Genomic DNA, 17,074 nt, shown 5'->3' on the forward strand with positions numbered 1-17,074 from the left:
AATGGTTTTGCGGATGAGGAGGTTAGATAGAACTACAGTGTGTGCTCACCGTAATGAATAAAGTTTATTCTAAATCAATATGTATCTCTCTTCACTAGACAGTGGAAGCTGTTTTCCAACTGTTCCTTTAAACTGCATGTAAAAAATGTGTAGTTACAATTGTAACTTCATATTAAATAGAAGAACCTAATTTTCAAAACTTATTTTTAAACACTTTTGTGTCTCATAGCCTTAATGACCTTTCTTTCTGAAACAAATAACCACTGCCAAATTTTAAAAGGAGATGTTAGTTTAAAATGTATGATTCCTTTGTATTCATTAACACTTTAAAATACTATATTTGAATGACTTGCCCTCATATTAATTACACTAAAGCATATTTACAACTTTCAAAATGAGCAGAACTATCTTTGTAGACAACTTCATGTTTCTCTTAGTATACTAACCTTCAGTTATACTAAGGTTTCAGGTATCCCTGACACCTTCAAAAAATCATGTTTCTGTTATAACAGGGGATGGCAGATTACTTGTTTTTCCTCATAGAATTGCCTGTTTTTCTTGCTCAGCCTAGATCCACATGTGAGAAACATAAGCCTAGTGATCCAGGATCTCTTATGTTTGTGAAGTTGCTTTTCTCAACTGGCTCTCATTCCTTGTGGGAAGGCTAGTTTTCTTGCTTGCAGAAAGCTCCTCCATAATAGCAGTATTATTTTATTAATAAATGTTTTATAGTGTTGCCCAGTTGGTATCACTTACGCTTCTCACTTGATACCCTGTTCTGTGCAATAATTCTCCTAATGCTTAAATGTAATTTTCTGTTTGTTTAATTTCACTTTGTTAGTTTGCATTGGTTGAGAACCCTGTTAGATAAATTGTCTCTTTTGTTTTATATGTTGCATTGTCCATATCATTTATTTGTCTTCCCCTGTCATTGCTGTTTCTGTCTTCCCTTTCCTTGCATGCCTGCATGCTATTACTCAGTACCAAGCCTTTATTTCAAGAAACTGCTGACAAGGCTCCTATTCATTTTGTCTTGAAGTAAGATCAAGTCACCAAAGTCTTACTCCAAGCATGCTAATGCGATCCTTGAAATATCAACCATTTGTGTCCATAGAAAACTACCTAAACAAAAGAGCTTGCTAGAAAGCAGCAGGCCCTCAATTCAAAAGACCACTCTGCCTGCGATTAATAAGTCCTTGGTGGACTATGTATTCATGATGATCCAATCAAATGCTCACACAAAGACTGTGGTGGATGTGACAGCTGTTAAAAAATGCTAAAAACCTAAAGGTAGATTCTAGGATATAATAAACTATTACTGAGCAATCCTATAAGTTTATAATAATTTGAGCACACTTACAGCGCTTTTCATCCAGACATCATAAAAGGGTTGAAAAGGTGAAAAAGCATTATTATCCCCATTTTAGGCATAGACAAATAAAGAGACTTGCCCAAAGTGAAAAACAGTTGATGGCAGAGCCAGGAATAGAACTGATATTCATAACTGTCAGTAAAATCTGTTATCAGATGTACCAAGCTGCCTTGCTATCACCAATGTCACTTACACAAACATTAGTGATAGCTGCATGTGAAGTATTTCAAGCATCAGTGTTTATTAGCACAAATACTGGGGTGACAAAAGAACTAAAGTGAAAGATTGCTAATTTTGGTATAAAATTGCAAATCATTGAAATGCAGAAAATTACTTATTTCCCTTAAAATTACATCTAAAATAGAAATAAATAGTGAAAAGAACACTTTTGCTTTATACATCAGCCTACATTTTTAATCTTTTAATCTTTTTAATTTTACTACTGTCATGTTAGAAATTTGCTATTAAGGATAAAAGGTAAAATTCAGGAAAACAATCAAAAGTAAGTCAAAAATCTTTACTCTTGTTCATTGCCAATGTGCAGAGACTATAAATAAATTCATAATGAAAAGCCATATAGTTGGAAGCACTAAGCAATGCCAAATGCAGCAGCATTGTCAGTACTCTTTGATTTAATGTTGAGATATAAACATATAAAAGTTTCTCTACAACATAGTATTTTGCTGTACATCCTGTATAAACAATGCTTATCACCTTTTCAGCTGTTGATGATTTGTTCCTAATGACTGGGCATCCTCCTTGGTATATTATCTCTTTAGACCCCTTCACAATCTTTCATCACATCAGTAGCCAAGTAGTTCTATTTGCATACATCCTCCCATTGCTTTTCAAGGAATAGTGCCACCTTACAGCAGTACCGGCTGCTACAGTTCGACACTCAAAAGGAAAGGTTTAGCAAAAGAAAAAGACCTTCTGTTGTCTTAGAAGCAGTGTTAATAATACTTCATAAACTGTTTGACCCTTGTGTTTGGAAATTTGTTTAGATTATGTGTGAAATATCTTGTTCTTGCAGCTTGAAGACCCTGCCATTAGGTGGCAGATGGCACTTTACAAAGATTTACCAAACAGGACCGAAGATACTTCAGATCCAGAGAAGACTGTGGAAAGAGTTCTGCATATAGCTAATGTACTTTTCCACTTGGAACAGGTTAGATTGTTTTCAGTCCTATAACATCTTACTTTAAAAAGCAGATGATGGGAGGTATTTGCAATCACAAGTAATGTTTCACACTCTTAACTGTTGGTTTAAAAAAAAATTCTCTGCTTAGACCAGAGGATCTCAAATGTTTTTATAGTGTGGACCATACCATATCTAAATAGACAGATTAGCTTCTGGCAGTCTTCACCATTCATGATTACATAAAATCCTTGCTGCAACTCCAGCAATTGTTTGCCTGGAAAAGTATTATTAGGAAAGTATATTTTAAACTTTCTTAGTGCCTTTTAGCTGGCACCATTGGACCAGCCAACTGTCTGTTCACCACCAATAAATGCTCCACCGACTTCTGATGGTCTATGTGCCATGATTTAAGGAACATTGTGTTAAATAACAAAATATACAACTTTCTCGAGATCAGTACATTTTGTTCCCCATTAGTATTTCCTAGACCCAATAGATTTTTTACATAGGAACCTTCATCGCAAACTGCCCAAACCTCTGGTAACAAGCTGTATATTAATATGAAATTTGGCTATTCAGATTATTAATAGATTTCTTGTCATGTTGTAATCTTAAAGAACTAATTACTATAAACTGGTTTTTCAAATAGCTTTTAAAAGAGATACTTTATCAACAGGGTATCTGTTATAACTTTCAAAATCCAGGTGAGGGCTGCTGGTAAAATGAATCTGGGTAAATATACCTACATTTAAAAATAATTAAATTTCCTGTAAAATACAATAAACTCTTGGTTATCCAAACTGCTTGGCAGCACAAGCTATGTTCTGATTATCAATAATTCAACAAACTGTGAATCAATAGATAGGAGTCAGATTCACTCTTGCTGGTACAGAAATGGGTTTAGACTAAACTGCTGAGTGCCAATTTGGCCTGCTACACTCCAGTGGGGATTCAAATGAGAATGTCTGCTGGGGTCTTCATACAAGCCCACTGGCAAAGTGCCTAGGGGATATGTTTAGTGAGTGCATTCCCCTTATGCCCTAACTGCAGTACCTCCTATTTTGGGGGCTTCCTTAAGTTACATACCTGTCCTTTCTCCCTCTGCCATTGGTAGACTTTTTGCCACTTGTATCTCTGTGCGAGTATGGTCCAGAAAGCCCATAGAATGAGGGTATATGTTAGACAGATGTACAATTCAATGCCCCTAGATCATAACTTCAAATGATGGGACATGGAAGAATAAAAAGATATCTGAGGGTACGTCTACACTGTGGGATTATTCCGATTTTACATACACCGGTTTTGTAAAACAGATTGTATAAAGTCGAGTGCACGTGGCCACACTAAGCACATTAATTCGGCGGTGTGCGTCCATGGTCCAAGGCTAGCATCGATTTCTGGAGTGTTGCACTGTGGGTAGCTATTCCGTAGCTATTCCATAGTTCCCGCAGTCTCCCCCGCCCCTTGGAATTCTGGGTTGAGATCCCAGTGCCTGATGGGGCAAAAATCATTGTTGCGGGTGGTTCTGGGTAAATGTCATCAGTCATTCCTTCCTCCGGGAAAGCAATGGCAGACAATCATTTCGCGCCCTTTTTCCCTGGATTGCCCTGGCAGACGCCATAGCATGGCAACCATGGAACCTGTTTTGCTTTTTGTCACTGTCACCGTATGTGTACTGGATGCCGCTGACAGAGGCGATACTGCAGCGCTACCCAGCAGCATTCATTTGCCTTTGCAAGGTAGCAGAGACGGTTATCAGTTGTTCTGTACCGTCTGCTGTGCCATTGTAAATTGGCAATGAGATGACAGTTATCTTTCATTCTATACCGTCTGCTGCTGTCATGGGTGCCCCTGGCTGAGGTAGGGCGGGGGCGCAAAGACAAAAATGGGAATGATTCCCCGAGTCAATCCCTCCTTTATGGTATCTAAAAATAGAGTCAGTCCTGCCTAGAATATGGGGCAAGTGTACTAGAGAACCAGTGTACCAGAGAGCACAGCTGCTCCGTGTCAGATCCCGCAGAAATGATGAGCTGCATGCCATTCACGGGGGGTGCCCCTGCAACAAACCCACCCGTTGCTTCCCTCCTCCTCCAACCTTCCTGGGCTACCGTGGCAGTGTCCCCCCCATTTGTGTGATGAAGTAATAAAGAATGCAGGAATAAGAAACACTGACTTGTTAGTGAGATAAACTGAGGGGGAGGCAGCCCCCAGCTTTTATGATGGTCCAGACAGGATATTAAATGGTATGGGGGAGAGGAGCCCAGCATCCCGCTGCTAGGATAGTCCAGGCAGTACAGAATCTTTTCTTTACATGTGAAAGGGAGGGGGCTGATGGAGCTCAGCCCCCAGTTGCTATGATGAGGACGGTTACCAGCCGTTCTGTACCATCTACTGGGAATGACCGGGAATCATTCCTATTTTTACCCAGGTGCCCCCGGCCGGCCTCACCTGAGGTCAGCTAGGAGCACTCACGGGCTCATGATGAGGACGGCTATCAGTCCTACTGCACTGTTCCGTCTGCCACCGGGGAGGGAAGGAGAGAGGATGCTACTGTTTACTGCTGCAGCACCGTGTCTACCAGCAGCATGCAGCGTACATAGGGCGACATATAAAAAAGTCAAGAAACGATTTTTTCCCCTTTTCTGTCACGGGGGGGGTTAATTGACGAGATAGGCCCTGAACCACCTCGGACAATGTGTTTGACCCTACAGGCATTGGGAGCTCAGCCAAGAATGCAAATGATTTTCAGAGACTGCGGGGGCTGTGGGATAGCTGGAGTCCTCAGTACCCCTCCCTCCCTCCATGAGCATCCATTTGATTCTTTGGCTTTCCATTACGCTTGTCACGCAGCACTGTGCTGTGGACTCTGTATCATAGCCTGGAGATTTTTTTCAAATGCTTTGTCATTTCATCTTCTGTAACGGAGCTCTGATAGAACAGATTTGTCTCCCCATACAGCGATCAGATCCAGTATCTCCCATACAGTCCATGCTGGAGCTCTTTTTGGATTTGTGACTGTATTGCCACCCGTGCTGATCAGAGCTCCACGCTGGACAAACAGGAAATGAAATTCAAAAGTTCGCGGGGTTTTTCCTGTCTACCTGTCCACTGCATCCGAGTTCAGATTGCTGTCCAGAGCGGTCACAGTGGAGCACTGTGGGATACCGCCCGGAGGCCAATACCGTCGATTTGCGGCTACACTAATGCTAATCCGATATAGTAATACTGATTTTAGCGCTACTCCTCTCATTGGGGTGGAGTACAGAAACCGATTTAAAGAGCCCTGTATATCAATATAAAGGGCCTCGTTGTGTGGACGGGTACAGCGTTAAATCGGTTTAACAGTGCTAAAATTGGTTTAAACGTGTAGTGTAGACCAGGCCTGAGGTCTCAATGCTAGTAGATGGTGTTGTGGAGAATTTACACTACACATAGTTTTTGGTCAGCAAAGGAAGCCTCCCTTTGAGCTGTATGCTTCCAGTTTGTAATATGAAAGACTTTACAGTTAGAGATGAAAATATGAGTTTGCGTAGTGAATGAGTTTAAAGGTTTACTGACTGATTTATTTTTTATTATTTGCATTACTTTAGTGCTGAGGGAACCCAACAGAGATTGGGGCCCACTGTAGATTCCAAAGCCAGAAGGGACCACTGTGGTCATCTAGTCAGACCTCCTGTATAACGTAGGCCATAGAACTTCCCCAAAATAATTCCTAAAGCAAATCTTTTAGAAAAAACATCAAGTCTTGATTTAAAAATCGTCAGAGGTGGAGAATCCACCATCACCCTTGGTAAATTGTTCCAGTGGTTAATTGCTCTCACCATTAAACATTTATGCCTTACTTCCGGTCTGAATTTATTTAGCTTCAACTTCCAGCCATTGGATCATGTTCTATCTTTAGAGGTATGTTTGTGAAATATCATAATTTGGAAGGCTCCCTCAGAAGGGGCAGTATTATGAATATAGGAATTTTGAAATTCGCCCTGGAAGCTGGGGGAGTTGAGAACAAAGGGTAACTGTGTACAGCAGTTCAACATGGATACTCTTCAGGTTTTTAATAGAAGTTTTATTTCTCACTCATTCACTGGTTTCTTATTTAATGAGTCCGAGGGTCATTACAATACCTTTCTCTGCTAGACTGAAGAGCTCATTATTATATATTTGTTCCCCATGTAGATATGTATTGACTGTAATGACTATAAAGCATGTTTTCTAATCCTTTAATCATTCTCGTGGCTCTTTGAGCCCTCTCCAATGTTTCAACATCCTTTTTGAATTGTGGGCATCAGAACTGGACACACTGTTCCAGCAATGGTTGCATCAGCACCAAATACAGAGGTAAAATAACCTCTCTACTCCTCCTTGAGAATCCCCTGTTTATGCATCCCAGGATTGTATTAGCTCTTTTGGTCACAGCATCCCACTGGGAGCTCATGTTCAACTGATTATCCACCCTAACGCCCAAATCTTTTTGAGAGTCACTGCTTCCCAGGATAGAGTCTCCCATTCCGTAAGTATGGCTTATATTTTTTGTTCATAGATGCATAGCTTTATATTTAGCCATATTAAAACACAGTGTTTGCTTGTGCCCAGTTTTCCAAGCAATCTAAGTCAGTCTGAATCCATGACTATCTTCTTCATTATTTACCAGTCCCCCACTTTTTGTGTCATCTACAAACTTTCAGTGATGATATGTTTTCTTATAGGCCCTGGATAAAAATGTTAAATAGCTTAGGCCCAAGAACCAATCCCTGTGGGACCCCACTGGAAACACACCTTCTTGATGATGATGATTCCCCATTTACAGACCTATCAGCCAGTTTTTAATCCATTTGATGTGTGTCATGTTAATTTTACATGATTGTTTTTTAATCAACATGTGTGTTACTAAGTCAAATGCCTTACAGAAGTCTAAGTATATTATGTCTACACTATTATCTTTATCAATCAAACTTGTAACCTCATAAAAAATCAAGTTAGTTTAACATGACTGTTTTCCGTAAACCATGTTAATTTACATTAATTACATAACCCTCCTTTAATTCTTTATTACTCGACTTCTGGATAAGCTGCTCCATTATCTTGCCCAGGGTCAATGTCAGACTGACAGGTCTATAATTACCTGGGTCATTCTGGTTACCCTTTTTAAAAATTGGCACAACATTAGCTTACTTCTAGTCTTCTGGAACTTCCCCAGTGCTCCAAACTGTATTGAAAGTCAGCGTTAACGGTCCAGCGAGCTCCTCAGTCAGCTCCTTTAATACTCTTGGATACAAGTTATCTGGATCTGCTTATTTAAAAATGGCTTACTTTAGTAGCTCCTGTTTATTGTTGTCTGGAGACGCTAGTGGAATACAAAGAGTGTTGTTATCATCATCATCATCATCATCATCATCATCATATGATGAGAATATCATCTCTTTCCCAAATACAGATCAGAAATATTTATTGAACACTTCTGTCTTTTCTGCATTATTATTGATAATTCTATCGTTTCCATCTAGTAATAGACCAATACCATTGTCAGGATTATTTTTGTTCCTAAAATATTTTGAAAATGTCTTCCTACTGTCCTTAACTCTGCAGGCTGTAGAGTTCTCCTTGTGTCACTTGGCTTCTCCTGTTGGTTTTTCACAAATTGTGAGAAGCACTGTACACAACATAGTGAGAGACAATTTCTGCCCTGAAGAGAGAGCAGTCTAAATAGACAAGAGGAAAGGAATATACCATACAAGCAGAATGAACAATGGTGGTTGACAAATTTAATGTTCGCTAAACAAAGAGGCAAAGGAAAGGAGAAGGTACATAGAACTGAGGTGTAAAGGAACTAGGAGAAAAGAGAAGAGCTGGGGAAGAAGAAGGGCAGATGGAGTGAGGCTAAAGTGAGGAGGCTGTAAGGGAAGGAGTTCTACCTAACAGCCACTTGGGGAAAAGGATGTCCAAAGTGAAAATTGAAATGATCAATCAGGCGATCAGGGTCTAAAGATCCCTGCTGCTGCTGCTTGTCTCTACTCCTGCTGGCCAGGTTTCTGGGAGGCCCCTCTCAGGAGATTCTTTCTTCTGCCAGCTCCCATTACTAGCAAGAAGGAATGAGAATAGTTTGGCCTTGTTGTCCCAGAACTGGGCATCTCCCTGCACAGTTTTGCATCTGGGTCCTGAGATAACCTTGGTAAGTCCAGCTGGGTCTCAGCTCCCCTCTTTTCCCCATAGTGCAGCCGTACCACCTGCAGCTGCTTGTGTCTGCTCCTGATGGCTGAGTTTCTGGGAGTACTCTCCCAGCAGTTTCTTTCTTTGCTGAACTCATGGATGGGGGAGGAGTGGGATCTCACAGCTCCCTGAAAGGGCAGGGAGGGCTTCTCTCCTGCAAGTAGATAGATTTTATGCTAAATTTCAGAAGTTGAGTAGTGTTACAGATTAATCTCAAATTCCTTCCCAAGAGAATGATGATATCTCACCTTAATCAGCCTACGAACCCCAACAGTTTGGCCAAGTCATCATGCACAATCTGGCTGGTCCTTTTTTATGAATTAGATTTTGAAAAATTATTTGAGTTTCCTACACTGAAATCCACATAGTATTTTGTTTTGCTTCTATAATAGGTCAAGCTGCCTACAGGGAAACCATGTCTAAATAGCAGTCTCACTGCATCAGTCATTGCAGTTTCCTCGCAGGCCTGAAACTAGGGGGTATGTTAATGTGCACACAAAAGTGTGTCAGAGTTGGTAGCTAGTCTCAGATCTGTTTCTGTCCAGAAGATTTACAGGTAAACCACATACACTTCTCTATATAATTACAAAAAATTATTGCTTGGATAGCATCGTGGCTTGAATCCTGGTTCCAGAAGTAGGTCAACTCTTTCAGATCAGACCCTGCTAATGCATTTTTAGGATGCTTCTGTGATTAGTCATTAGCTAGAGAAGACTTCAGTAGCACCACCAGGGAGGAGGAAACGGCTCCTTCACAGGCAGAAAGATGGCTCCTGGTACTTCTGGCAGCAGGCAGTGCTCCATCTTGAAGCCAACCCACCTTCCAAAATGGCAGTAAACTGATATGCTGTCCTACTAATGAACAATGAGGACTCTCCCCAAAGGTGGTGGAGAAGCTATGTACCCCCAAGAGTGGGAAGATTGTAGCCCCCACTCCCAGGAGGAAATGAAGGAGAGTGGTGAGCAGTGACCCCTTCTAACGGGAGGTGGAGGCATCCCTCTACCGGCTAGTCCTGGATTCCCAGGTGTGCTGCCTGCCACGGGAATGTATCTGAGACTTTATGGAAGGATTGCTGAGGACCATCCAGCCCTCTGACTACTACCGCATTCTGCTCATCCCTGTAGGCGCTAATGTTACTGAGAGGTATGAGTCTGAGCAGATCAGAAGTGACTGCAAGGCTCCAGGAGTGAGGGCAAGGGAGTTAGAGGTGCAAGCAGTGTTCACATGATCCTTCCAGGCAAAGGGCCTAGGCGCAGACAGACATGTCTTGGAGGTGAGTGCAGATGGTGTTGCCAGGAAGGCTTTGGCTTCCTTGACTTTGGAATGCAGTTCCGAGGATTGTCGAGCAGAAGTAGGGTCCACCTCTCAAGAAAGGAGAAGAGAATCTTCAAATACGAACTGTCTAATCTGGTGAAGTAGGCTTTAAACTAGGTTCAACAGGAGACAAGCCCACAGGTGAGTCCAGGGCCTGGAGACCTGGTTGAAGGATCAGAATCTGGAGGGAACATGGACAGTTGTAGCAGGGACAAAGGAGAGACCAGAGGGAATCTGGAGGGGAGATTTAATGAATGTCTTAGATGTCTGTATATTAATAAAGAAATATGGGGAATAAGCAGGAAAAACTAGAAACCAATAGTGAACAATCACAATTATTACATAAATGTCATCACAGAGACTTGGGTGGGGTAATTCATATGACTGGAATATTGGAGGTAGAGTTGCCTTTTATATCAAAGATGTATACATGTGCACTGAGGTTGAGATAGAAGTGAAAGGCAGACCTGTTGAAAGTCTCTGGGTAAGGACAAAAGGAGTAAAAAAAAACAATGGTAATGTAACAGTAGGGACCTACTATACACTACCTAACCAGGAAGAAGAGGTGGACAGAGCTTTTTTTAAACGAATAGCAATCATCCAAAGTACAGGAAAAATACAAAATACCACACTTAGGAAGGAACAATATATTGCATACATATAAAATGGGAAATAACTGCATGGGAAGGAGTACTGCAGAAAAAGTTCTGAGGGTAATAGTGGATCACAAAAAATGAGTCATCAATGTAATTCTGTTGCAACTCCTCCCCAACATTATTTTGGGATGTATTAGCAAGAATGTTGTAAGCAAGACATAAGAAGTAATTCTTCTACTTTACTCAGCATTGATAAAGCCTCAACTGGAGCGCTGTGTCCAGTCCTTGGCACTACATTTTAGGAAATATGTGGACAAATTGGAGAAAATCCAAAGGAGAGCAACAAAAATGATTAAAGGTCTAGAAAACATAACCTATGAGGGAAGACAGAAAAATTGGGTTTATTTAGTTTGGAGAAGAGAACCTCCAAACTGAGGTGGACATAACAGTTTTTGAGTATGTAAGAGGTTCTAAAGAGGAGGGTGATAAATTGTTCTCCTTAACTGCTGAGAATAGGACAAGAAGAAACAGACTTTAATTGCAGGAAGGGCAATTTAGATTGGACATTAGGAAAAACTTCCTAACTGTCAGAGTAGTTAAGCACTGGAACAAATTGCCTAGGGAGGTTGTGGCATCTCCATCATGGAGGTTAGACAAACACATGTCAGTGGTTGTTTAGACAATACTTAGTCCTCAGTCAGTGCAGGGGACTGGAGCAGATGAGCGATTCAGGTCTCTTTTAGTCCAACATTTCTATGATTCTATGATCTTTTACATCTGTTAAGAAGTGTTTTATAATTCTCTTCATAAAAATCCTCTGTTCTTATTATTTTTTCTGTTAGTGATATATTCATTAAGCTGATATGCAATTAAAATAGATCTGTTTCTGGTTTCAGTTTTATTATTATATTTAATAGCAACATTTATTCAGGCACTACTTGCATTTTTTAGATCCCAGGAATAGGATTATATTAGAAAAAAAATTACCTTTGGAAACAGGAAAAATATCTGTAATATTTATTCTCAGAAGTTATTGTAGTTATTATATTAGGTGCCAATTTACTCACCCATTTCACCCATCTATTTTCCTTGCTGTGTTGACAATATTTTTGATTAATAGCTCATTTTCTGAGGAAAGTAAAGGCATTTGGGACCATTGCCATTCCTCAGTAGATACTACTTGTTGATGAGGCAGTGTAGTAGCTTTAAAATTAGATGTAGGAGAGTATTCAGTAGCTTTATTCTAAAAATTGGACCCAAAGATGGGAATCTGCTATAGTAACTAATTTCCTGAGATCATGGAGGCAGCTATTAGAAACAACTACTGGTAAGTAGTTTTCTTTATTACAGTGTCATTCAAAATGATGAGTTGTGATGATTTATCTCAGTGACTTCTCGTGAAAGTTTGGGAATTTTCATCATTTCAAATTTAACCACAATAACTTTCCCTTATTGTTTCAATAATACTTTAAAATTTTTGCAGAAAACATAATCACAGATGCACATTTGGTTTTCTTCAAGGTCTTGTCTTCTTCCTGTTTTTAGTTGAGTTGATTGTGCCCTTGGAGACTGAGCGACATGTGCAAAGTCACACAATTCACAATTGGGATCTTCCCACCTTAGAATCCAGCTAGTATTTATATTCTCTTGTTTTCTAGTACTTTGCTTTATATTATAAGATCATGTGACCTCTTTTATTACCATTGTAATAGATAATAGACTATAGCCGAGGTTCTTTAGTGAGGTCAAGCTGTGCATGGTATAGGACCCAAGAGGGAGGAAAAGGCGGTTTTCCACCACTTTTATATCCACCCAATATTGAGGTGGACTGGGTGGTCACTGAAGTCTCACTATTCTGGCTGAGGCAATAGGAGTAACTGAAAATTCTAAATATGGACTCTTCACACATTTTTCATTCACTGGATTATATCTGAGAGTCTATTTTCCCCACCTAATTTACTATGCTCAACTTAAAGTAGATATAAGTGGTCAGATTCTCTGGTTAATTGAATGTACATTGCACAGCTTAGTCTGTACAGTGTTGACTGGAACTGGCCATAAATGTCTAGCAACGAATTCTCTCTGTTCAGAAGTTTGGTTTCATGATGCATATTCGTTAGATTTAGTATCTGTATCCATGTATGGCCTGATCCTGCAACACTCTACTAGTTGATGTGAATTCTGGTCCCACTTCAGCAAATTACTCAGGGCTTATCTACACAAACAGTTAATTCATGGCCAGCTTGGGTGTGAACCTGCCTCACACTAGCTTGCTGTGGACTAATGGTCCACATGGACTCTGCTGCTGCCTTTTAACAATCTGTTAGTTCACTTTGATCTTGTCCTCTTTGAAACAGAAGATCAAAGCACACTAACAAACTGTTGTATCAGCAGGGTATATGTGGACATTCCATGTCAAACTAGTGCATGGTAGATTCATACTGCAACTTGCCACAAACTAAATGTTTGTGTACACAAGCCTTTAAACACATGCCTAACTTTAAGCAAGTGAATAGTCCCATGGAGACTTAAGGAATTGGAGTTCTCTGTTACTAAATTTTTGTAACATTCTTACACTAAAGTAACTGTAAAACCCAAATCCACATCCTATTATGGACCTGCTGAGATAGTTATTTGAGCCTCTCTCTCCTGCACACTGGTAGCTGCCCTTTACCATTCAGCCCTAAAAGAAATCTGTGGGTTTTTTTTTAATCTGACCAGTATGCATACATCCCTGCTCTCTTATTTTCTAATATATTTCTCTTTCAATTCATATTATGTTTCATTATATGGCCTTATGCATTTTATATATGTTTGCTTCCCTCATTGAACTGGGTAGTTCCGTTTCTTTAATCTTGTGTGAAAAATACTAGCCATGGGAACAATCAGTTCCATTAATTTTTATGGTACTTTGTTATAGCCCAGCAAATCCCAGTGCTTTCCAGATGTCATGCTGAAAGCTTTGCATATTGCATCTGCAGGGAGGTGCCATCAGGTTTTGCTCTTTTGTGCATGTCTAATTTTTTCTATTTTTATTACTTTCAGAGATCTTCTAAAATGCGCCAGAGATTTTTCTGTTTGGGAAGTATAGAGAGTTTTATAGTAGTTTGTAAATATATTATTAATGAGTTTCACTTTGGGATGTGCTTGGCTGAGTATTAATAACTCTGATGGCTTCGTTTTGTTTTGTGGTTTTCAATATGAATGCTATACAGTGATTTATTTCATATCCTTTCTCATAACAATTTTGGTTCACTTTTACTCATTCTTTTGGAAGGGGCTGTGGCATTTAATCTGTCTTTCACTGAGAGTAATTCTTCTCCACTGTGTTGTGGATGCCCTGTAATTTCTTTGCCTGTTTAATTAAGTGATTCCATTCACGGCTTGTAGGTGTGTTGTTTGTGGGTCTTATTTATTTTGAATGGGTCACTAAACTAATAAAATACTGTTTGATAACTGCATTCGCTAAATTCAATTTTATGTCCTTAAAAATGTTCTCATTGTTGTGTATTTCAAAGTACTATGGTTTCCTTTATAATGAATGAGAGCATCAAACCTTTCATTAAGGTGACATTTAACTTCCATTGTCCTTTTTGGTGATGTGGGGAGGTAAAGAATCAGAGTACACTGGAGCACAGTCAAACAGCATGATGACTCTGGCCGAATTGGTGGTCCACGGGGAAAAAATTTGATTCTTGAGTAAGAATTACATAGTTTTGAGTAGAATAAAAGGATTGTTTTAGGAGAAATTTTTAACTGATATGTCACAAAGAAAGCTATGTTCATTTCCAGCATTCACAGGCACAACTGAGGTGTTTTAGATCATCCTGACCATTCATGCTTAAGGAAGGAGATACAGAGTTATTGGGATAGATGGACAAGTTCTTCACTTTTCAGTGCTGCCAGCCACAGCATGTATAGTTAGTAGTATTAAAATAACTTAATTAAAAAGTATGTTCTGGCTCTTATAAAAAGAGACATTTTAAACAAAAGTAAAAATAATTTGTTTTTCATTGAATTCCAGTACTACATGAGAGATGGTCTCAGTGACATACTAATCTCTAGTTCAAATGGCCTAGGGTTAGGGTTCGAGTAAAGATGGAAAATCATGCAGAGTCCAAAAGGGACACTGAATCATGTGGGTCACATAATATTTGTCTGGTCACTTGAATAATGTGTAGAAAACATTTTTGCCAGTTACTTTCTGTTTTCTGTTCTCTGACTGTGCCCCGGTTAGTTTTTTATTAAAAGTCAGTCAAGGAAAAGGCGCATTGTTTATTTTTCATTGTGTAATTTGTCTACCAGGTTGAACATCCTCAGAGATCCAAAAAGGCAGTGTGGCACAAACTGCTGTCCAAACAGAGAAAAAGAGCAGTAGTGGCCTGCTTTAGAATGGCTCCATTATATAATCTGCCAAGGTAAGAATGGTGTGGCAAGCTTCAAACAAAGGAAATACACATACCAAGGTTCTATAATGTTGTTTTCAATTAAAATGTACAATGATTTATTACATTCTTATTACCTGTGTTTTGAAAAGAGCTGCTAAAAGTGCTAAGTGAAAAAAGCTGATCATGGTATTTTCTCTTCTCTGTAAACCCTTCTGTTACATTCCTCTTGGTATAAATTTTCTTTCCTATTTGTCTGCATTTACATCCAAATGCAGTGATCAAGTTCATGGCCCAAATCCAGAATTGTGCACTCCAGAAACCACTACATGATCATGAGGGGAAGTAAATCTCTCAGGCCGTGAATCAGCTGTGGGGCCACAGTAATTACGAGGTGCACACTCGTCACAGGACAGAGTGCTGGGATTATTCAAATAGTAATGGATCCTAATCTTCCCACAGTTCCACTCTGGAAGCTCTCTACATGTCTTCTCTCTGCATCCTGCTCCTCCATGCTGCACAAGGAGTCCCTGCTCCTCCTTGTGCAGCAGAAATACAGAATCCACAACCCGAGAAATCTCAGTGGCTGTGGAGGAAGGGGCTGGATTTGCCCTTAGACGCATTGCTGTTTGGCCCAGTCCAGCAAAAAGAATGTGTGTGTCTGTTGTACAGCATGTTACTCTCGCCAAGAGATCGTTTGATCTGTTGCCAAGCTCAGTCAGGAAAAGGGAATCCAGTATCAAGCACAAAAGCCATGACAATTGTAAAGGCTGAGTCTGTGATTCCGCCCCAGAGAAGGTGGCAGTGGTTTGGGCTGTCACACTGGGTTGATTTTGGCCTTATGTACCTGCTTCTAAAAGGAAACTACTGCTATATATAGGGACTGAGACACCTTTGCCACTAGTTATTTGTACTTTTTAAAAGTGGTTCAGTGTGTTTCTGCATATATGCCTACTGGACTTGTATATTTTTATTAATTCTGTTTCACTCTTCATTCACTCCAGACATTTGAAAATGATTGCTGAAATGAATGAGGATTCATAAGATTATTCTATTGGGGTATACTCCACTGATTCAATTATAAATGTGAAAAGTTTGTTTTTGCTTAGTATTTTGCAAGTATCTCTGAAATAAAAATGTGGTCCTAAATTCACTTTACCCTGATTGATTTAATTTTACTTATTTTGGAATAAATTAATTTATGATTTTTAATATGCAAGTTTAATCATGAAAATTAAAAATACCATTACTTGGCCATCAGTCCAAACAAAAAGTCATCCGTGGCTGCTGGTCCCAGCAGTATAGTGTTAAATGAAAATTTTCAGTCAAGATGAAACACACTAATGTAATCCCACAAGATCATCATCGTTGAAAGGATTGTACTTCTCTATTACTATTTTTAATTGCTTCAAAAGATACTTGAATGATTAGATCTTAGAATAATTTATTAAACTCTGACACACGTTTGTGTAGATGTTTTTATTGCCAGACACTTTTGAATAGGGGACATCAGTGAAAATTCTAAGGCAGACTTAATTAAACAAATGGATATTTTTTGACAGGTCTTACCAGGAAATATTGCTCCCCTGTGCAAGTGGTTGTTGTAATAGCTGCAAACTTCTCTGAATAAAATGAATTTATATTGAGCAAATGTTATTTTTATAGATTAATAGTTTTGTTTTAAATATTCTTTTTTTAGGCATCGAGCTGTCAATCTCTTTCTTCAAGGTTATGAAAAGTCTTGGATTGAAACAGAAGAACATTACTTTGAAGATAAACTGATAGAAGATTTAGCAGTATGTTCTGGATGCAGGGATAATGGGATTGTAGATTATATTTATTGATAATCTTATATAATGATCAGACAGGAATTTAAGGAAAAAGAACAAAATCTAAAACCAGGGTATTAGTATTAGTAAACCAGACCTTCCCTGAGGAGCACCTGCACAAGTTGCTTAGGAGGAGGAAATCTATTAGGGAGGTAAAGCTTGAGCCCATGGTTCCTACTCCAAAGCCGTGAGATCCTGGGAGCCACTGGCAAATATACTCTCTGTTCTTG

General features: G+C 39.4%; 1 protein-coding gene across 4 annotated transcripts in view; it reads left to right on the forward strand.

Annotated features, from left to right (window-relative positions):
• Positions 1 to 17,074, forward strand: part of RYR2 (ryanodine receptor 2) — a 737,385-nt gene that overhangs the window by 595,576 nt on the left and 124,735 nt on the right. For all 4 annotated transcript variants that reach the window (XM_030556966.1, XM_030556967.1, XM_030556968.1 and 1 more), the window contains 3 exons: positions 2,406 to 2,540; positions 14,936 to 15,048; positions 16,715 to 16,811. In XM_030556966.1, the coding sequence (XP_030412826.1) occupies positions 2,406 to 2,540; positions 14,936 to 15,048; positions 16,715 to 16,811 (345 nt within the window). The remainder of the gene's footprint in view (positions 1 to 2,405; positions 2,541 to 14,935; positions 15,049 to 16,714; positions 16,812 to 17,074) is intronic.

The sequence above is a fragment of the Gopherus evgoodei genome, chromosome 3 (genome assembly GCF_007399415.2).
Source record: "Gopherus evgoodei ecotype Sinaloan lineage chromosome 3, rGopEvg1_v1.p, whole genome shotgun sequence".
NCBI lineage: Eukaryota > Metazoa > Chordata > Testudines > Testudinidae > Gopherus > Gopherus evgoodei.